This window comes from Anolis carolinensis, chromosome 4, assembly GCF_035594765.1.
Source record: "Anolis carolinensis isolate JA03-04 chromosome 4, rAnoCar3.1.pri, whole genome shotgun sequence".
Lineage (NCBI taxonomy): Eukaryota > Metazoa > Chordata > Lepidosauria > Squamata > Dactyloidae > Anolis > Anolis carolinensis.
The window spans coordinates 243,464,540-243,487,953 of record NC_085844.1 but is presented as its reverse complement, the minus strand read 5'-3'; the positions used below and the strand labels follow the sequence as shown (position 1 = coordinate 243,487,953).

General features: G+C 42.6%; 1 protein-coding gene across 1 annotated transcript in view; it reads right to left on the bottom strand.

Moving 5' to 3' along the window:
• col20a1 (collagen type XX alpha 1 chain) overlaps window positions 1–23,414 on the bottom strand; it is a 175,330-nt gene that overhangs the window by 36,392 nt on the left and 115,524 nt on the right. The window contains exons 25-27 of the mRNA XM_062979041.1: window positions 23,009–23,118; window positions 16,682–16,840; window positions 1,774–1,851 (exon numbers count right to left, since the gene is read on the bottom strand). Coding sequence (XP_062835111.1) covers window positions 1,774–1,851; window positions 16,682–16,840; window positions 23,009–23,118 — 347 coding nt within the window. The remainder of the gene's footprint in view (window positions 1–1,773; window positions 1,852–16,681; window positions 16,841–23,008; window positions 23,119–23,414) is intronic.

Here is a 23,414-nt window from a genome sequence, read left to right as displayed (position 1 = left end):
TCTGGAGGATATTATATTATTTTAAGTCTTAGCAGTTCAGAGCTGGTCATCAGCTTCATTGATTGAGAAACACAAGGTGGTGGCAGCCCCCAAAAAGGGCAATGGAGGGGCTCAGAGACAAGGGGAGAAGGATGACCAGGTTAGCCGGGCAGGAGGCTGGCAACTGGAGAAGATGAGGACTGGGGTTGCTGAATGTGGTTGGCTGTCTGATTGCTTGCATGAACAGGCAGGTTTTTTTTGTCATTTTTTAAATTAAAAGTTACTCCTGAAGGTACAACTCTTATGAATACAAATAATAATAACAGTAACCTTTTATGTCCTGATAGAGGTTGCAGTTAGAGAGAGAGATGATGCATTCTGTTGGCTTGGCAAAGCTTCCACTGAAGCCCAATAGTTTCATTATTATTAGGCAACAGCCAAATTATTATTAAATGAAATTAAGAAGGCAAAAAGATTACAACAGATAGGATTGATAGAGGAAGGCTGATAGAACTTGGGTGGGTGGTGTTACTGGTACAATTCTTATGAATAGTACAAATAATAATAACAATAACCTTTTGTGTCCAGATGGAGGTTGTGGTTAGAGAGAGATGATGGGTTCTGTTGGCTTGGGACAGCTCCCACAGAAGCCCAATAGTTTTATTGTTATATGGGGTTGCTGTTGCCCATTTTTGGCCTGTTTTAATCACTTGTGTTTCCTTCATTTTTATCAGTTTTGTACTTATTTATGCAATGCTTTTGACATGAAATAAAAAATTATAGGCAACAGCCAAATTATTATTATTATTAAATGAAATTAAGAAGGCAGAGAGAACAGAGAGAAATATAATAAAACAACAGAGAGAACTTGTGATGAGACTGCAAAGGAAATAAATTATTAGGTATTGGTGTTAGGTTTAGGTAGGTAGGTTTTTCTGAGAATGAGGCTTTGCTGTTTGCTGGAATTCTTATAATTATTAATAAGAATAATATTGTAACAGTACTTTCTGAAAGAGAGGTGGGAGGAGAAAGAAAAGAAGCTAAAGGCTTTGGGTAACTTAAAGCTTAGAGCCACCCTAAAAGGAAAGCACACCCACTCACAAGTCCCCAAATGCCATGCACCCACCTACCCTTACTTTCCAACTCCCAATCTCTAAATAAAAAAATCAAGAAAATAATCTAGGAAAATCTAGGAAATTCAAAACATAATTTTAGATTCAAGGAACCAAGCCAAAAGCTAAAGCTGCGAGCATGCGAGCATCAAGGCAATCTGACTGGCTGCAGCAATCAAAGCACCTCTCTCTAGAGCCAGGACACGATTGAGCAATGGAGGCACTCACCCCATTAAATAGACACAGCTTATGTAAAACATGTCATGGCTTTCTTCTATTTTGATTGGGCCAACAGGCAGGGCTCACTGGGAAACCATGTTTGAGCATGCGGCAGCCTCTCTGCGCTGTGTGATCCCAAATAGAACAAAAGGTAGCTGTGAATGGCAGCCATGTGGTCCATTTCAGTTGAAAAAAATCATGGTGGCAGAGCCCTTGTTGTTATGGGTGTCTGAATAAGCCAAAGCAAATGTCCAAAATAAATATGTGCACAAGCCTAGTGGTTAGTACTTAAGTGAGGGCCACTGTTTCTTTGGTGGACCCATCATTCCTTATCCAAGTACTAATCAGCGCTGACTCTGGTTAGCTACAAGATCAGAGGGGATCTGTTGCCTTTAGGGTATTTAGACCCTATACTACACCACAAAACCCCCATGATGAAAAGGAGATGGTTCTCCATTCTTACCAGTGCTGGGACATCACAACACCGATCCTCTTCAGCCCATAAGCTGCTGCATACGATCTGCAATGACTGCAGCTGAAACTATGGATGAAAGAGAACATGAGATGGCAGTTATGAAAAGGGCTGACAATAAATTTACCAAGTTGCCTGGGGAAAATAAAGAAAGCTGTAATTTAACAGCATTTGCTGCTGCTCCCCAGATGGAAATACTGATCATCTTCTGTTTGGGTGTAGGAGAGAGCCTTTCCAGCCATGGCACCCCAACTGTGGACTGCCCTCTCCTTGAAGGCCTGACAATCATGTCATTTAAGTGCCAAGTTAAAACATGGCAGTTCACCAAAGCCTTTGGATCTCATCAATTCAATTCAGATATGGTTGTCCAGTTTTGTCTTTCAAGAACTTCAGACAAAGAAACAGCAATAAATCCAGATGCAGACTCGAAGCAGGCACAGGGAGAGTGAAGTGAAGGCATTAGAGCCAGTTTGTTACCAGCAAGAACTGGCTGCATCTGCTTCTGCTTTATAGTTCTGAGGGGTCACAGCTGCTAGGACAGTTCCTAATTACTTGTCTACATTTCTGGCACCTAATCTAGCTGAACGACTTCTCTGCTCTGTTTTCTTTTCGCCTCTCCTGGAATGAGGGTACTTGCAAAGTTTCCTCCTCCGATTCCAACTCACCCTCAGATTCATGAACACTTTCCTGCTCCCCTTCCTCTTCTGAAGAAGAGGAATCCCTAACAAAGGTGTACATAGTTTTTAAAATATTTTAAATCTAGTTTCAATTTATTCCTGCAATTTAGTATGTTTATCTTTTATTCAATTATTTTATTGTTTTAAGTTGTACAACTTGTTTTACTGCTGTTAGCAAACCACCCCTGACATCTTTGATATGGGTCTGGGCATAAATCAATCAATTAAAGGAATAAAATAATGCCTATCCAGATCCCAGGATTCCATAGGATGCAAACACAGTAGTAAAAGTGGAACCTCAGCACCATTCCTATGCTATTTGAAAGAATGATGATCAAGAGTTCTTAACTGTGGGAGTCCATGAATCCATGACCATCATCTAAAAAAAAAAACTTTAAAAAAGTTTTAGAAGAACTGCTGATATGGATGATAGATGCAATGAGAAGGGAATAGTTCCAGATACTAAACCTCCACCTTCCTGAAACAATATTTTTCCAATTATGGAAGCAGAAGCAAAAACTTCTACAACTCCCTCCTGTGTCTCCGTATGACACCTTAGAGAATATCATCTCGTCTTCCCCAATCCACGGATGTGGATCTGCCAAGATTTGTTCTATCTGCTGTAAAACTCTTATATGTTTACACTGTGACAGCAAACATAATTAGTGTCTTTGTTTCCCCCAACCCAGAACTCTGGAGTTTGTTCACTTGTTTTATTTTCAAACCATTAAAAGACAGAGAAGGTCATAAGGGAAAAGACTGAATTATTAAAACATCCCAGGGCCAAAATGCCTGATGAGCTCACTGTTCACAAAGACAGAAGACCCTCCTATGTAAACAGCCAGCTGGCCTGCAATAGTCAGCTCGAAATTCTTATAGGCCCTGTGCCCGCTTTATAATTAGTTTCATCCATAAAACAAACATTTTAAATTAATTTCACTCAAAAAAGCAATATTTTTTTAAAAAAAACAAAACAAAATAAATGATCCAATAATTCAAATATTTCCATGTGGGAAGGAAGCATTATTAATTTTAGCTTCTTTTCATTGCATGCAAATTTTCATTTTGCTGGGTGAAATTATTAAAATTCTTGCATATTTTGAATGATTTCTTGCACTTTCAATCAAAAGGTTTTCAACAAAATGTTTTTGGGACAGGCAAAAAGCAATCCTACATTAAAATTAAATTAAAATTCAAGTGACTGCCTGAGTAAAACCCGCTTCACTTGCCAGCAAAAAGAGAGAAACGAAAGGGATTACAGAACCCCCACTGAAGGCTATTCCATGGCACTGAGAAGGCGCTCACCAATGCACCTGTGAATGTGGCTGCACTGAGAGAAATTCTCCACTTGCCAACAAGTCTTGATTGTGTATGAAAGAAGCACTTCACTGTACTTAAATATCTCTATCCAATCAGATGAGAATTTGATTCCAATGAAACTCACTTTTGGTGTTCAGATTTATTGCCTGTGGTCAATGGGGTTGCACTTTCCCTGAGGACACAGGTCTGCAGTCTGGACTCAGCACTGACGCTTGATGCTCAGGTGTTGGCGGAGGCTGGGAGGGCCTTTACACAATTAAAACTTGTGCGCCAGCTGCGACCATACCTCGAGAAGTCTGACTTGGCCACGGTAGTCCATGCCTTGGTTACATCTTGGTTACATCTAGACTGGATTGCTGCAATGCGCTCTACGTGGGGCTGCCTTTGAAGTTAGCATGGAAACTGCAACTTGTGCAAAGGTCAGTGACCAGGTTAATAACAGGAACCAGATACAGAGAGTGCACAACAATTCTCCTGAAGCAGCTCCACTGGCTGCCAATAATGTTCTGGTCCCAATTCATAGTGCAGGTTATGACCTACAAAGCCCTTAATGGTTCGGGTCCTGCTTATCTAAGCAACCGTATCTTCCCCCTACAAACTGGTGCAAGCTCTTAGCTCTTCCGGGGAGCCCTTCTCTCGCTTCCGTTTCTATCACAAATGTGGTTGATGGGGACAAGGGAGAGGGCCTTCTCGGTGGTGGCCCCCCAGCTCTGAAACTCTCTCCCCAGGGAGCTCAGATTAGCCCCCACCCTGTCCATATTTCACAAAGATCTGAAGACACTGATGTTCCAATGTGCTTTTGAACAATAGATTGGTTGAAATCACTACTGCCCAGTCCCTACCGTTTACTGCCCTGATCTCCAGCACTTTACTCCCATCCCTAATTCTTCAGTCTTGCATTTTGCACATGACCTCTCTTGTAACTCTAATTGCCCCATTTTTGCCATTATGCCTGTTGATGTATGTTGTGATGTTTTATTGTATTGTTCTAACTGTTTTAATTATATTGTATCTAAGTGGGGAATTAAAAGCAAGTCAATTGCCCATCAAATTAGGAAGCATAGGGGAAAACACTTTAGAAATGGGGAAATACCTGGAACCCACAGTTTGAGCTTGCATCATGAGATGGACTCAATAGGTAGCCATTTCTTAAATGTGAAGAAATTCTGATTTTATTGCATGTGATGAAGTCCTATGTCAAGACCCTGGCTGCAGAGCACCAATAACCATACACAGAGGCCAGAATCTATCTAATATCTTTATTGAAGGAATATATAAAGTTAATAAAAACCAAGTGTAGAAAATAGTCCAGAATTAGACCTTTCAGGAAAGGTCAGAATTAGTCCAAAAAAGCAATGTCCAATAAGAAATATTAAGGTCCAAAGTTGTAATCCAATAACCGAAACACTCACTTTGCCAAGCAAAGTGAGGGGAGATGACAAGGTCCTTTAGTCCATGAAACTTGAGCGAGGCTAGGAATTAACTTGATACTTGAAACAAGGCTTGAACGTGGAACAAGGTAACTAAGAACAAGAACAAGGTCCGTGGAATAACTTGATAAAATCCGTGGAACAAGGCAAGGATTGATCCTGGGGAACAAGGCAAAGTCCGTAGATAAACAAAGGCTGGGAAGCAAGGCGAAGGCTGGATAGCAAGGCAAGGCTTGAGCAGGAGCGAGGCTTGAATCGGAGCGCGCTGTCCAGACACAACTCGCTCCGTAGGCTGACGAATTGACTCCGCGAAGTTACTACGCGGGTAAAACACCTAAATAGAGTCTAACTTTCCCGCCGAAGCAGTTCTCTGGGAATCAGAACCGAAAGCTAAACTCTGAGACCAGATGTGAGACTCCCCAAAGATTCTCACGAGAAGCAGTCTTAATTGGCCACATTCTTAGCTGCAATCCTCGCACTCCTGCGCGAAGCTGATTCTAAACTTCTCTGTTGTTTACAAAACTCCCGGCGCAAGAACACGGGAGACGTAGGCTCTGGGCTTGTTTGACATACTTCTGGGAGACAACTTTCTTGCAGGTGCAAGGTTCCCAGATCTGCCTGGGAAAGATCTGGCTGAGAAGAATCCAGTTCAGACTGGGAAGGTAAAAAACCCAAGTTTTCATCTTCATCAGGAATTACAATGTCCTGAGCAGGACTACAAGGCCCATGGGTCATCACACTATCCCCCTCCTCAAGGCCCCTCCCAAACTGGGGCCCTCTCCCCGAGGCGCGAGGTCGCGGTTTGGTGGGATAGGTCTGATGAAAGCGACGGGTTAGATCAGGAGCATGGACTGTGGAGGCGTCTTCCCAAGAGCGTTCCTCAGGGCCAAAACCCACCCAGTCAATGAGATATTGTAGGCGGCGGCGGTGAAAGCGAGAATCCAAAATGTCCTCAACCTCGAACTCCTCCTCCCCATTCATCAAAACAGGAGGGGGGGCTGGTTGGTCTGTATCAGGTCGCACACCATCCGCCGGAAGGAGCAGGGAACGGTGAAACACTGGGTGAATGCGCATTGAACGCGGAAGTTGGAGTTTGAAAGTCACGGGGTTTAATTGCGCCACCACTGGATAGGGGCCAATGAAACGGGCATCTAACTTCCGGCAAGGGCGGTGGGAGGGCAGAAAGCGAGTGGACAGGAAAACCCGATCTCCTACCTTGATTTCGGGGCCCGGCTGGCGATGTTTGTCAGCGTGGCGTTTATAGTCCTCCTTGGCTTGGTCCAGTTGCTGGAGCAAAAGTTGTTGCACCGCTGTGAGTTCCTGCAGCCAATCCTCTGCTGCGGGAACTTCTGAAGTTTCAATGATAGGGGGGAAGAAACGTGGATGGAAGCCGTAGTTTGCAAAGAACGGCGTTTCTTTTGTAGAAGCTTGAACTCCATTGTTGTAGGCAAACTCAGACAGTGGTAACAGAGAAGCCCAATTGTCCTGTTGGTAGTTTACATAACAGCGAAGATACTGCTCCAAAGTGGCATTGGTGCGCTCCGTTTGTCCATCTGTTTGGGGATGATGAGCTGAAGATAAGCGAGAGTCTATGCCCAATAGTTTTTGTAGTGCCTTCCAAAAACGAGAGGTGAATTGAGATCCACGGTCTGTGACTAAACTCTTGGGCAATCCATGTAGTCTGAAAACATGTTGAAGAAATAGATCCGCAGTTTCTTTGGCCGTGGGGAGGCCTTCACAGGGAATGAAATGGGCTAACTTGGTGAAAAGGTCCACCACCACCAAGATCGTGGTGAATCCACAGGAAGGTGGTAGGTCAGTGATGAAATCCGCGGAAATTATTTCCCATGGGCGAGATGGGGTAGGAAGGGGGTGTAAAAGCCCTGAGGGCTTCTCCCTTCGTATCTTGGAGCGCTGGCATACTGGGCAGGTGTTGACATATTTTTCCACATCCTTGCGGATCTTGGGCCACCAAAAATCCCTTAGGATCAAATGCATAGTTTTAAATAGTCCGAAGTGTCCTGCTGGTTTGCAGTCATGACACAGACGAAGCGCTTTTTCCCTGCCCGGTCCGGGTGGGATATAAACATGATTTCTATAGCAGAGCAGCCCATCTTTAAGCGAAAAGGGAAAGTGCAGACCTTGGCGAAGTTGGTCCTGCGCCCAGGCATCTGCTTGCTGACTAGCCCTGATTTCTTGAGCACAGATGGGTCCTGGAGTAGGGGAAGTTGAACCAATGGGAATGGATTTGGTGTTCCCCACCGTGAGCGTGGCAAAGTTCTCGGGTTGTAGCAGTTGGGATTCAAAGGTCTCCTTGCGTCCTGCAGCGTATTCCGGTTTACGTGACAGGGCGTCTGCTTGCTTGGTTTGGGCTGGGGTCACATAATGGATCTGGAAGTTGAAACGTTCAAAGAATAAAGCCCAACGTTGCTGCCTCTGATTTAGTTTGCGGGCAGTTCTTAGATGTTCTAGATTACGATGATCAGTGTGGACTTCAATGGGAAATTTGGCCCCTTCTAGCCAATGTCTCCAAGTTTCAAAGGCTGCCTTTATGGCCAGTAGTTCTTTTTCCCAAATGGTGTAATTCCTCTCTGGTGTGGTTAGTTGACGAGAATAAAAGGCACAGGGATGGAGGTGTTCTCCCTCCGGTTGTAAGAGTACAGCCCCAATTGCCACATCAGAGGCGTCCGCTTGCACCACAAAAGGGGTTCCAGGATTTGGGTGCTGTAGAATTGGCTGGGAGGTGAATAGTTTCTTTAGTTGCTGGAACCCTTTCTCTGCTTGATCAGTCCAGCGGAAAGGCTGCTTTCCACGGATGCAGCTAGTGATGGGGTCGGACCAGCGGGCAAAATCTGGAATGAACTTGCGGTAATAGTTCGCGAACCCCAAGAAACGCTGCACCTCTTTCTTGTTAGTTGGCGCCCGCCATTCCAATACTGCTGAAACCTTGGCTGGATCCATGGAAAGCCCTAGAGGCGAGATGCGGTAACCAAGGAAATCTACCTCTTGTAGATCAAAGGCGCATTTTTCCAGCTTGGCATAAAGTCCATGATCCCGCAATCGTTGTAACACCATTTTGACGTGGTTCTCATGTTCTGATTGTGATCTAGAAAACACCAAAAAATCGTCCAGGTAGATTATCAAGAACCTGTCTAGATAGTCCTGAAAAATGTCATTGACAAAATGCTGGAACGTTGCGGGGGCTCCGCATAAACCGAAATTCATAACTCGGGACTCGAATAATCCGAATTTGGTCTGGAAGGCGGTCTTCCACTCGTCCCCTTCCCTGATGCGAACTAAGTTGTAAGCCCCCCGAAGATCCAGCTTGGTGTAAACCTTGGCTCCTCGAAGCCGATCCAGTAGATCCGAGATTAAGGGCAGGGGATAGCTGTTCCGCTTGGTGATATTGTTCAATGCTCTGTAGTCCACCACCAAGCGTAGTTCCCCTGACTTCTTCTTCACAAACATCACTGGGGAGGCGGCTGGGGATTGAGAGGGTCTGATGAATCCCTTGCGAAGGTTTGTCTCTAGGAATTCCCTGAGAGCTTCTTGCTCTGGTTCAGTCAGGGAGTAGAGATGCCCTCGCGGGATCGGGGCCCCCTCCACCAAGTCAATGGCACAGTCATAAGGTCTATGTGGGGGTAATTTTTCGGCTTCTTTCTCATTGAATACATCCCAATACTCGGAGTACTTCTTTGGCAAGGTGATGATGGGCTCGGTGTCTGTGGCGTGGCATACCTTGGCTACGAGGCAATGGTTTTGGCAGTACGGTGAAGCAAACTGCAGTTCTCTGTTGGACCAGGAGATGTTAGGGTCGTGGAGAGTCAGCCATGGAATTCCCAAAATCACAGGGAAATGGGGGACCTCGGTAACAAAGAAGGAAATCTCTTCCATATGTTCCCTTATCCACATCCTGGTGGGTTCCGACCACTGACTTACGGGGCCCGTCTTGAGGGGGCGGCCGTCTATGGCTTGCACCACACGGGCATTCTTGAAATCATGATATTGTAATCCCAGAGAGTCGGCATACTCTCTATCGATGAAATTGTTGGTAGCTCCAGAGTCTATCATGGCGTGGATCATGACGGGACCCCTTTTTGCTGACCATAATGTGACCACGAGAAGGAACAGGACCCCGGTTGGCGGCTCTTGGATGGATTTTTTGACCGGGTTGGCGAGCCTCTCTACACCCGGTCGTTGGCTTCCCCCGCCGGCTGTGTGCCAGTCGGCTCAGACGTCTTCGTCTCCGTGGAGGACGCCGCCGCAAGACGGGCGGCAGGCTTCCCTTTGGCTGGGCACTCTCTGGCGAAGTGGCCCCCGTTCCCGCAGTACCAGCAGAGGTTTAAGCGTTGACGACGGGCCTTCTCGGCGGCATCTAGTCTGGGACGCACGTTGCCCAACTGCATCGGCACCTCCTCGCCTCCTCTGGGGTATGGGGTTGGCGGTGGGGGTCTCCAGACCGGACGTGGCTGAACGCTGGCGGGAGCGGGGGGTTTTGCCCCGGCTCTACCGCCCTGGCCTCGAACCCACTGTTTCCTGTTGGCAATCATGACTTCAGCCCGTAAACATTGATCAATGAGTGCCTCGAGGGTCTGGGGAGGATCCACCTTGGAGATTTCTTCCAGCATTTCAATGTTGAGACCCTCCCGGAATTGTCCCCTGAGGGCTACATCGTTCCAGCCGGTGTTGTGGGCCAGCACTCGGAACTCGGCTATATACTGAGACATAGGTCTGTCTCCTTGGAAAAGGCGACGGAGTTTGTGACCGGCTGCCTCCAAATTGTCCTCGATTCCCCAAGTCTCCTTGAGGTGGTCCAAGAAGCGTTGCGCTGATCTTAGGTGTGGAGAGGCTTGGTCGTACAGTGCCGTCGCCCAGCTGGCCGCTGGCCCGTCTAGAAGACTGTAAACCCATGCCACTTTGATGTCTTCTTGGGGAAACTCGGCAGCACGGGCCTCTAGATAAGCTTGACATTGGCGACGGAAGACATGAACCTTAGAAGCTTCTCCAGTAAACTTGGTTGGCAACGCCATGGCCGGAAGACGAATTCCGCGTTCCTTCAAACCCCTTATTTCTCCATCCTGTGCGTTGAGCTTATCACGGATTCGGTCCACCTCATCCTTGTCGATGGTGTAGGTAATCGGCTGGCCGCTCGGCCCAGGTACGACTCCGGTAGACATTCTGGCCGAGGTTAATTGGTGCTTAGGGTGGCGGAGTCAAACTGTCAAGACCCTGGCTGCAGAGCACCAATAACCATACACAGAGGCCAGAATCTATCTAATATCTTTATTGAAGGAATATATAAAGTTAATAAAAACCAAGTGTAGAAAATAGTCCAGAATTAGACCTTTCAGGAAAGGTCAGAATTAGTCCAAAAAAGCAATGTCCAATAAGAAATATTAAGGTCCAAAGTTGTAATCCAATAACCGAAACACTCACTTTGCCAAGCAAAGTGAGGGGAGATGACAAGGTCCTTTAGTCCATGAAACTTGAGCGAGGCTAGGAATTAACTTGATACTTGAAACAAGGCTTGAACGTGGAACAAGGTAACTAAGAACAAGAACAAGGTCCGTGGAATAACTTGATAAAATCCGTGGAACAAGGCAAGGATTGATCCTGGGGAACAAGGCAAAGTCCGTAGATAAACAAAGGCTGGGAAGCAAGGCGAAGGCTGGATAGCAAGGCAAGGCTTGAGCAGGAGCGAGGCTTGAATCGGAGCGCGCTGTCCAGACACAACTCGCTCCGTAGGCTGACGAATTGACTCCGCGAAGTTACTACGCGGGTAAAACACCTAAATAGAGTCTAACTTTCCCGCCGAAGCAGTTCTCTGGGAATCAGAACCGAAAGCTAAACTCTGAGACCAGATGTGAGACTCCCCAAAGATTCTCACGAGAAGCAGTCTTAATTGGCCACATTCTTAGCTGCAATCCTCGCACTCCTGCGCGAAGCTGATTCTAAACTTCTCTGTTGTTTACAAAACTCCCGGCGCAAGAACACGGGAGACGTAGGCTCTGGGCTTGTTTGACATACTTCTGGGAGACAACTTTCTTGCAGGTGCAAGGTTCCCAGATCTGCCTGGGAAAGATCTGGCTGAGAAGAATCCAGTTCAGACTGGGAAGGTAAAAAACCCAAGTTTTCATCTTCATCAGGAATTACAATGTCCTGAGCAGGACTACAAGGCCCATGGGTCATCACATCCTATGACTTTCCAGAACCTAAACAGTATACTCCTATTGATACAGATTGGAATCTCAAAAATAATCACTCACCACTCACCACTTTCTAACAACCTTTGATGGAGTCCCCAGTTGCGCAATGGGTTAAAACCCTTGTGCTGGCAGGACTGCTGAACAAAAGGTTGGTGGTTCGAATCCAGGGAGCAAGGTGATCTCCTGTCTGTCAGCTCCAGCTTCCCATGTGGGGAGATGAGAGAAGCCTCCCACAGGATGGTAAAACATCCGGGAGTCCTCTGGGCAACATCCTTGCAGACAGCCAATTCTCTCACACCAGAAGCAACTTGTGAATAGAGCCAAGCACAGTTTGTCTATCCCTATATAGGAAAAACCTCACTGTAATAAAATATCTCTGTCCAATCTGATGAGGTTTTGATTCCAAGAAAACTCATTTTGATAACCAGATTTATTACTTGCATACATTAATATTATCAGAGAAGCCACATGAACGATCTGTATCATCTTCATACCACTCTTTCAGGATTTATGGCCAGGGTCACTGTTTATGCATCTTTCTGTATATTATTACACTCTAACCTACTTCCGCAACTATGTAAATGGGTTTAAAGATCCTTTTAAATCCCTTCATAAGTGGGTCCAAGGAGATGGGCTGGTGACGTTGAAAGCTCTGGTTAAAATAAATCAGTTGGTCTCCACGGTGTTGCTAGATTAGTCCCTGCACCACTTTTCTCCCCCTTTCTATTCAATCACATTTCCTGTGTATCTGTATGGGGATGCCCATGCATTTTGATATAAATGAACAGATTGATTTAGGGGAAGCAAATATTGAGCAGCAAATGGACTTGAAACAAGCTCCACAGATCAAACTGACATCTGAAAAGATACATCCGGAGAAATAAGGCAAAATGATAGCACAGTAATGAGGCATTCTGCCTATCTATCTAGAGACATTGCTACTGAGAAACAAAGAGCAATGGGTGGCAATGGAAGCCTAGGGTGTCCATTAGTTATTTTTTCAATTATTTAAACTCATTAAATATGTCTTCCCCCGCACCTCCCAAGATACTCATATATATATCTGTTATATATAATCTGTTATATATAACAGATTCAAGAAAAGGAAGGAAAACTGTGACTATTCTTCCAAGATCTAACAAAGCAGCTGTCAATCTGAATTACATAGCAATTTTTTGGGGAAAAGAAAAAAAAGAAGAAGCTGGTAATGAAAAAGCTTGCTCGAAGCGATGGAAACTTAGCCTATTTCAATTTCATCCTACAGCTGATAGATACAGACAAACAGAGATGAAGCCCTGCTCAGAGTTCCTGTGTCCATCCTTTGTTAGAGAAGCAATTTCAAGAGTTAAATATAACAAAACCTGGTTAATGAGGATCCTATTATTGTCAGTGATCACCTCGTATCCAAAGAGTGCTAACTTTAATTCAGACTGCTGTTTCCAAAGACAGGAAGCAAGGTGCTATTTCCCACTATTCTTTAAAAGAATGACTATGAAAGATTGTATTTTAACTTGTGGATTTTAACTGCCTTTTTATCAGTAAATTTTAAGCTACATTTTACCTGTATTTATTTGTTATACGTATTTTAATAGTGCTTGATTCTATTTCGCAGTTTCAACAATGCTGTACCCTGCCTCTAGCTGCAAAGAGAGGGGGGTAATAAATTAATTATATCATCATCATCATCACCATCATCATCATGCTTCCCTGATTTTATTATTGGAATATATTACTTGTGTGGTAAGGGTGCTGTATATAGTATAGGATACTTGCATATTTTGAAGAATATTGTGAATTGATACTTAAAGTGCATGTACGTTGTAGAATTAATGCAGTTTGACTCCACTTTTCCTACTGTGGCTCAATACTATCAAATCCTGGGAGTTGTAGTTTGGTGAGGTGCCAACACTCTTTGGCAGAAAGGCTCAACCTACAGGTCCCATGATCTTATAGCACTGAATCATGGCAGTTGAAGCATTCTGAATTGCACTAATTCTACAAAGTAGATTACTGTAACCTGTGATTCCTGACCATTCAACAAGCTGGCTAGTTCTTCTAGGAGTTGGAGGCACAAACTGCTGGAGGGTCAAAGTTTGTGGATGCCTGGTGTAGATTAACCATTAGTTAGTATACTTAACCAAGATATCTCACCTTCAAACCAGGCAGAAACATCATTCAGCCAGGGTTCCTGGATCAATTTTCGCAAACCTCTCAAAATCGGCAATTGAAAAAATGTCATTTTCAACTTAGCAACTAGGGAACTTATGAGGCTCCCCTTCCCAGCATCGGACTTAAGAAAACACCCTTCCTGGGATCCTATTAAGGAGACCTGAGTTTAAGGCAAGGGCCTAAGAAACTACCCTTCCTGGGATCCTTTCCCTTTTCTCTTTCAAGGAAACCTGAGTTTAAGGCAAGGGCTTAAGAAACTATCCTTCCTGGGACCCTTTCCCTTTTCTCTTTCAAGGAAACCTGGGTTTAAGGCAAGGGCTTAAGAACCTATCCTTCCTGGGATCCTTTCCCTTCTCTCTTTCAAGGAAACCTGGGTTTAAGGCAAGGGCATAGGAAAGCACCTTCCTTGGATCCTTTCTCTTCTGTCTTTCAAGGAGACTTGGGTTTAAGGCAAGGGCTTAAGAAACCACCCTTGGGTTTAAGGCAAGGGCTTAAACCTTGCCTTAAACCCAAAGAAACCTGGGTTTAAGGCAAGGGCTTAAGAAACCACCCTTCCTGGGATCCTTCCCCTTCTGTCTTTCAAGGAGAGCTGGGTTTAAGGCAAGGGTTTAAGAAACCACCCTTTCTGAGATCCTTTCCCTTCTGTCTTTCAAGGAGACCTGGGTTTAAGGTAAGGTTTCAAGAAAACACCCTTCTTGGGAAAACTTTCCCTTCTAGCGGCTGTCTCCCTACACTTCACGTGTAGCCTAAAGAAATCAAAAGCAGCCTTTTTTTGGCCACCACTGTTCTGTGGCAGCCAGAAAAGAATGGCGGAGCCCATGTTGTTCTGAGCATTCGACTCAGCCAAACTTGCCGAAGACTGTTTTTGAAAACAGATCTGTGCACAACCCTAATAGCCACTATTATAATGCTTTATCCAAACTATATTAGCAGGCATTGGATATCCATTCTGCTGGCAATCAAAGCATGGCTAAATTATGTGTTTGCTATGTTTTGTGGGCTAAGACAAGTTACTTAGTTAAATATGCTTAAGTATACTTTAAAGCAGCGGTTCTCCAACTGTGCTCTGTGCAGCCATAGGGCTTGTGTCCTATATACTCAGGGCATATAAGTCATATACGTACAGTGGGGCCTTGCTAACTGCTGGGGTTTTGTTTGGAGACCATCCCCGTGGATATAAAAATCCACAGATGTTCAAGTCCAATTATATACAATGGAGTAGAAAAAATTGTGCCCCTTTTATAAAATGGTGAACCACTGAAACAAGTGCTGGAGAGGGCCTGAATGTTTATGAAATGGTAGAAGGCTTATTGCTTACACATTAGCATTGTACATGGTACATGACATAATTAAGGTTTGATTTTTTGAATTTTTTAACCCAAATACAGTAGAGTCTCACTTATCCAACGTAAACGGGCCGGCAGAACGTTGGATAAGTGAATATGTTGGATAATAAGGAGAGATTAAGGAAAAGCCTATTAAACATTAAATTAGGTTATGATTTTACAAATTAAGCACCAAAACATCATGTTATACAACAAATTTGACAGAAAAAGTAGTTCAATACGCAGTAATGCTATGTAGTAATTACTGTATTTACGAATTTAGCACCAAAATATCATGATGTATTGAAAACATTGACTACAAAAATGTGTTGGATAATCCAGAACGTTGGATAAGTGAGTGTTGGATAAGTGAGACTCTACTGTATTATCATGGCTGTTTGAATACATACAACTGTATGCAGTCAGTTTTCCCTATACAAACCTATACAGTTCACATGCTAGAGATTCTTCATAAATTTATCAAGTCTATATTTTTAGTAAACCAAGATGACTCATCCTTTTTGGATCAAAACACAGATTAGAACAGAAGTTAGGCTTCAGTATTTGTACTTCTGTGAATTATGTAATTCTGTTCTTGGCTCAAAAACATCCACTAAAAGCATTTTGGACTGCAAAGGTCCTCCAGCTTTAATACCTACTAATCATGAACAAGATGCGACTGGGATTTGCATTCCAAAACAAGCATCTTTTTTACAAAAAAAAAAAAAAGATAGAATTAAAGATATCTGTTATGGAAAGATGTTTACAAAATCTGTATTCCATGGTGAACACCATTAAAAAGAGAATGAGTTTGTTTGTGTGTGTTGAAAGAATTAGAAGCTAATGCAGAAGTCAGCAGAATAAACATGAATGGAAAAACCAGAAAATGATATGACCTAGCAATAGAACAAGACTTATACAGCTCTTGCTCCATGATTTTTGGCTAGTAGCTATGCAGGAAGGCATATATGCAGTAAAATCGGACTAGAGTGAATGGATGCAATGCACAGGAAGACAGAAAAATAGTTAAGAAGATTTCTAGCGGGAGGGGGGGATGTTAACTTTTGAAATTGACATCCACAGTGATGGAGGGTGTGGGGAAACTTTTTACTGAGAAATAACATCTTCCTCTAGGGATTCATACAATGCAGTTTTTGTCTGGCCACCACAATTTGAAGTTTATGCCAAACCGCATTAAATGGTCAGCAGAGATGGGGCCTAAGTAATGTGGCTCAAACTGCAATGTCTGGTAGTATACTTTGGAGAACTAACACCAATGCCACAGAATGAAAGCAACACATTTGGAAATACTCTACCACCTCACATGTTTCATATGTGACATAACCTCCCCATCCCCATGGAAGGTCCTGAAGGGTGTCTAGGCAAGAACTGGCTGTGATAATAAAGAAGGAGCAGAACTTGCAGGGAAATAAAATCAGACTACCACTCCTGAAATCCTCAGGCAACAAAGCAACTTCTTTGTTTTGGAAGAGAACATGATAAAGAGGCTCCACCATTCCATGTGGCATCTTACTTTTATTTGCACCATTACCTTTTGCTCTAATAAAGCAGAGATGGACCACTTGTGGCCTTCAGATGCTGAAGGACTCTAGCTTCCATCTGACCTAGCCAGCATAAGTGATGACAAGGGATGCCATGCACTCAGCAACATTTCAACGGCCACAAAAGGCCAACCGCTGCTGTAAAGTGTACAATCTATTTTAGAACAAAGACAGAGCTTTTTCATGAAAGTGTATACAGAGAAGACTTACTGCTGCTGACCCACTCCGTGGCCCTCGCGTTCTTGTTAGCTTCCCCAGCATGACAAAGCCAGCTGTCGAGATGGTTTCTGCAGTTCCAAGAGGCTTCTCAGCTGTTTTCCTGCAGTCAATATAGAGCTTGACCTTGGAATGGTTCACCGATACGTGCACCTGCTCAACAGACAAAAATAGTTACATCGCACTTCACCTTGATAGCAGAGCATTCGATGTAACGTTATGTAATCAAAGACTTCTGGACCCAGTCAAAACAGTATACTCAGATTGGTTTGTAATATTGAGGTATACCAGCGAGTTTTAAAGTTATAGCAAATCAGCCTTGGATAAAGAAGAACTTGGTTCTAACGTCAATAACCAGATCACTGAGACAGAGAACTCAGATTTAACTATCCTCCAAGAAAGTTGTGATTAACGCACACAAACATCACAAACTAATTTTTTGAACTGAGCTTCAGACTGACCTCTTTCATATAGGATATTTGGGTGAAGGTAGTTAAGGATGCTGGTGAAATCCATCACAGCATCCACAAGTACCAGATTTTATTTGCTCCAAAGAAGAGGCAACAACTCTGTTTTACAGAACTCCTGTGTCTCAAAGGAATGCAAAGATCCACTACTCTTAAAATTTATGTTAACATTTACATATGCACTGATGGAACATATTGCGCTGTTTTTGAAAGTGATGGATGATGCTGAAATGGATGCATATGAAAAATATGGGAGAGGAAACTCATTTTTGTATATACAAAAGCATATTGGTGACTCCGCATTAGCATGCCTTGTCAAAGAAAAGTGTATTGCTTTGTGTATTGTGTTGTTGAAGGCTTTGTGTATCATTTTCCACCCAAAATCTGCTATTGTGCATGGAAGGAAGAGAGGAAAGGTTGCTCTATGAAGGAGTGGATAACAATCCAAGGACCTGGTGAAATGCACGAGGGCCAGAGGGATTGTATTTTGCTTCCTACATCTCTAGTGGGGGCTATAAGGCAGATAGAAGACAAAACAGAGGCTTATTCAACAGAACTCTAGAACTAATCTATTTTATTTCAAAGAAGAGTTAGTGGAATTTATTTCAATAGAAGTTTTTTAAGGAAAAGTATTCAACTACATTTTGAACCAACAAAAGTGTCAATTCCAATGGCATTTCTGCAAGACCCTTGTATTATCTGTCTGAGGGCCTTTCCACACAGCCATATAATCCAGAATATCAAGGCAGAATAACCCACAATATCTGCTTTGAACTGGGTTATCTGAGTCCATATTGCTATATATCCCAGTTCAAAGCAGATATTACGGGATTTCATTCAGTTGTGGAAGGGGCCTGGATTAACTGAAAGACACAAACCAGGAATCGAGGAAGATTTTCAGAAGATTCTCATGTAAGTCTGTTTAATCACAGACAAAAAAGTTTTTATGACTTGTTAGATTTACATGTTAATGGCAATCAAAACCTAGTGGTCCAAGACATTTCTAAAAGGTTTAGTGGCAGATGTTTGGAATGCAGGTCTGAAATAACCTTTGCAGTAGGGAAAATGGGCTTCCAGGCACAAATAAGGCATAGTTGAACAAACAGGATTTAATCTGGCTGGATCCCAAGTTCACTTAGGGTTGGCCCTATAACATGTGAGTTCCATGTGAGCTACCCTATAATCCCCATGGCAGCTTGCTGCCCTCATGCACTACAAAGGATAGATCATGGCAATCAATGAAGCAAGACTCAGTCACTAATTCAACCAATTTTATAATGTGGAAGAGGAAGTTGTGGAAGAGGAATCTTGTCTGGGAAGCCACCGCTGTTGTCCAAACACTCTCCTTGCCACCAGAACAACATGAGTGGCAGGTAGGAGAAGAGTGTGTGGGAGTATGGATGTATTTAGGGGTACTTCATCCTCATGTGTAGTGTTTTTTGCAGAAATGTGTTGTTAAATATTATTATTGACCTGTTCAGTGAGAGGGAGGTGACTTCACAAGTTAATACACTGGATAACACTAACTCTAGAGATTAACCTTGTGAGGTTGGGTTAAGGATGTGAAAGGATCTGTTTTAAAGCAGTTACTATACTCCCAACTCAAGAACAGAAAACGGAATGTTGATTGACAGGAAAAGGGATTTAAAAGTGGGCTTAAAGCTAACTTTGAAAACTGTGACATAGACACCGAGAACAGAGAAGCCCTGGCCCTTGAGTGCTCTTATTGGAGGTCAGCTGTGACCAGCAGTGCTGTGGAATTCGAAGAGGCATGAATGGAGGGTGGAGGGTTCCAAGAGGAAGGTATGTCAAGCCAACCCTGACTGGGACCACATTCCACCTGGAACCCAATGTCCTCACTGTGGGAGAATATGTGGGTCAAGAATAGGGCTTCAGAGTCACCTACATATTCACCGCCAAGACACTGCACTTGGAAAGCTATCATCCTTGGACAAAGAGGGATCGCCCAAGTAAGTAAATAAGTAATCATACTGATTATATTTTGTCAATACTTTCTTTCTCAAATTGGCTCTTTAAGGGACACACAAAATAAAGGCACTTCAATTCTTACAAGTATTGGGGAAGTAGGCAAATGCTACTGTGTTTTCTTTTAGAACTATTGAATCTAGCAATATTTCTTTCTACTCATAGGTTTGGTGAAGAGGGATTTCTGGTGATCTAGGAAACATGTTGTAAAAGGTGAGTTTGATAATGATCAAGGGAACATTTTGCAAAAGCAGAGAGGTAAAGGAATGGCCAAAAGCAGAAGAGGGAGCTGGATGGATAGACATAAGGAGATTGCTTGATACAAGCAGAGAGAGAAACAGATTGGAAATAATAATAGGAGGAAAGAAAGACAGAACAAAGTAATACATATCTTCTCTTGATGAAAGCCTGACAATTCTTTAAAGCAGGTAAAGGCATTCAGAACTGTAAAACGAGAATGAATGGGCTTCAATCTATCATTAAATAATTCACCATTGAGATTCTCATAAGCAAACAGTTCTTTTATGCTAAGTCCTGTCTCTTTAAATTGTACCATGGAGTCAAGTGAGAATAGTCCCATCTAACACCATTAATGTACAAAAGCAGAGAAGGGTTTTTTTTATTATGTCAGAAGCGACTTGAGAACATATTGCAAGTTGCTTCTCGTGTGAGAGAATTGGCCGTCTACAGAGACGTTGCCCTAGGGATGCCCAGATGGGTTACAATCCTGCTGAGAGGCTTCTCTCATATCCCTGCAAGCTAGAGCTAACAGACAAGAGCTCACCCCATCTTGCAGATTCAAACCAGGATCCTTCAGAGCAGCAACCCAACCTTTAGGTCAGCAGTCTAGCCAGCACAAGGGTTTAACCCATTGCAGCAAGTTGGCTTCTTAAAGCAGAGAGGTAACAGGCAGGAATAAATGGCAGACCTTACTCCGAGAGTCAATCATATAAGCAGAGTTTAAAAAAGAAATAGAAGATCAAATGTTGGCATTATTAGGCCTTCTATAGACATTTCATAGAAATTTCAAAAGCCAAAGTTTTGTCATGAGATAAATGGAAAGGTGCATAATAGTACTGGTAGCCATGGCATTTTTATTTATTTAAGGGGAAGCCTTCAGGGAAGCTTGCGGACACATTTTAAAAATCAACATCCAGCATTAACCCTGAAAGAATGAAATACTGAACACTGTAAATGTGTTTGATTGAGCTTTTTTTTTTTTAACTGCCCCAGCTTTTATGTTTTGGCTATTTTAATGCATTGTTATTGGTTTCATGAGTCTCTTTGTGGAAAGGAAAAGTTGGGTATAAATAAACATAATAAACATAATAATAATGCTGATGATGCATTTTTATTTTATTACTTTTATGTTGGTCATAGCCTTGGACTTGGTGGATTCATTCCATCGCTGTGGCTTAGGAATAAACTATAAAACAACTTTAATAAAAAGAGAGTGCAGAGAGAACCACACAGAGTGGGAAAAGCAGGAATAAATCAAGAAAACATTCAGAATAAGATTATATATTAACTTTTACTCTAGAAAGGAATAAAAGATAATATATAAACTTGTTTATTTCTTGTAGTCCAGAAAGGAATAAAAGAGATGTTTCGGTATTTGGGACTTTTTACAAGTAATTACTGTATATACAGGAATGGGCAAACTTTGGCTCTCCAGGTGTTTTGGACTTCAACTCTCACAATTCCTAACAGCCTACCGGTCCAAAACACCTGGAGAGCCAAAGTTTGCCCATGCCTGGTATATACTCATATATAAGTCTAGAAATGTTAATTTTAAAAATGACTTCTGGAATTTTTGAATGCCTGGAAGGGAAAATGGTGGCAATTGCCATAAGCAACTGGCTCCCTGAGGTGGCATTCCCATCTCTGCAGTAGTTTATCGGGGAATCCTGGTTATGGTGGGTCATAGCTCCAGGTAAGCTCTTAAGGACAATTCAGCACTCCCTAGATCAGTGGTTTTCAGCCTGTAGGTCCCCAGGTGTTTTGGCCTACAACTGCCAGAAGTGCCGGTTTACCAGCAGTTGGGATTTCTGGGAGTTGAAAGCCAAAACATCTGGGGACCCACAGGTTGAAAACCACTGCTCTAAATCAATGCTTACCAATTCTATAATAATAATAATAATAATAATAATAATAATAATAATAATAATAATAATAACTTTATTTTTATACCCCGCCCCATCTCCCCGAAGGGACTCGGGGCGGCTTACATGGGGCCTTGCCCGATAAAACAATCAAATATCAAAACACAGCAATAAAACAGTTATCCAATAAAAACATCTAGTCCTATGAAAGTTTATATTTGGTGTGTGGCAAAGAAAATAATTGGATCACTGGTATATTACAAATTAAAATATGCCAGAGAAATAGGATTATAGGGTCTAGATCCAGAGAAGTCATGCAACCCCTCTATTCTACCTTAGTCAAACCACACCTGGAATAGTGTATCCAATTCTGAGTACCACAGTTTAAGGGAGATATTGACAAGCTGGAATGTGTCCAGAGGAGGGTGACTAAAATGATCAAGGGTCTGGAGAACAAGCCCTATAAGGAGCGGCTTAAAGAACTGGGCATGTTTAGCCTGCAGAAGAGAAGGCCGAGAGGAGACATGATGGCCATGTATCAAGATGTGAGGGGAAGTCACAGGGAGGAAGGAGTAGGCTTGTTTTCTGCCGCTCTGAAGACTAGGATGTGGAATAATGGCTTCAAACTATAGGAAGTGTGGTGTAGGTTCCTTCTTTGGAGGCTTTGAAACAGAGGTTGAATGGCCATCTGTGGGAGATGCTTTGAATGCTATTTTCCTGCTTCTTGGAAAGTTGGGAGTTGGACTGGATGGCCCAGGAGGTCTCTTCCAATTCTATGATTCTATATTTATAAGAAATGACAGGTGGGTTTTTTCCCCAATTGTTCTGAAATTGAGCTTGTATTTTGAAATTTTGGATGTTGGAATTTGATATTTCTGATGCAGTCAAATATTTGTGACCATTTGTTTCAGCATTTGTGTCAGCCTAACCCAATATTTAGAAAAGTTACTTTGTGGAATTCAACCTTGGCCATGTTGATGAAGAATTCTGTTAACTTGTAGTCCCAAAAGGTAACCTTTCCAATATCTGTCATTGCCATGTGTCTGGCTTGTTATTTATCCAGATACATGTAATCCAATTAAATGTCTTTGTTCCCAACTTATATTCCACAAGATCATTGGTACCATCTACCTAACACACCTCTGCAATATTCAGCTGACAATTTCAAGGTTCACAAATGGAAGAAGGATATTTATTTCATATAAATTAAATGGCATCATGGATGTATGATGAACGGAGCACGTACTTCACTTGCAACATGTCCCAGGCTCACTGTGATCTCTGATTTAAAAATAACTTAAATAACAGTGCTGAGAAAGATCTTGGCGTCAAATCTTACAAAGCTTCTGGCATTTGATGGAACCATGATCTCATTCAGTGTAAGCAGCTTTATAGGTCCAACTACTCATGCCGGTTTAATTTGTAGATCATTTTTAATACCTTAGTCATTGGATTGTTATTATTATTTTCTCTTTGGAGACTTCATGTTTCCTTACTGCATGTATTCTTGGATACATTTATGCATACATTTGAATAGATTAGCCCATGCAGACAGGAAATGTACTAGCAATTCATCATTATGCTGGAACAACCTCCACCCTCACATACACATACTAAATTAGTTAATGTTTTAATACACACAAACACGAACAGGTTAGCAAAAAGCCTAAAAATGTTCCTAGTAGCATCCTCCAGAAAATTCAAACCAAAAGCAATAAATTTGAATCATTCTGTATATTTCGATTTCTCCTCAATTTCATAAGAACCTTGTGAAAGCTTCCATAGAATATTTTCTTCACTTCCAGTTGGTCAAAGGTGATTTCCTCTACATCTGCTTCATAATCCCGATGAAAGTATATCAAGGTTTTTTTGTTGGCTACATGAAGAAAAGGGAGAAATAAAGATATCATTTTTAAAGGGCACAATACAGGCATGATGAATTGCAGATTCAAGGCTTTATATCCAGAGAGATAACATTGGCTAACACACATTTTGATGCCTCAAATGTTAGACCTGTTTCTGTGTATATCTGACTTTCCCAGTTAAAGAAAACGGCACCAGTTTTCCCCTATCAGTTCTAGTTCTTGAGATACAGAACTTATGACATACATCCCTCTTAATCAGTTGGACTGAAATCGAAAAATAGGTGAAAATAGGAGCACCGCCTTACAC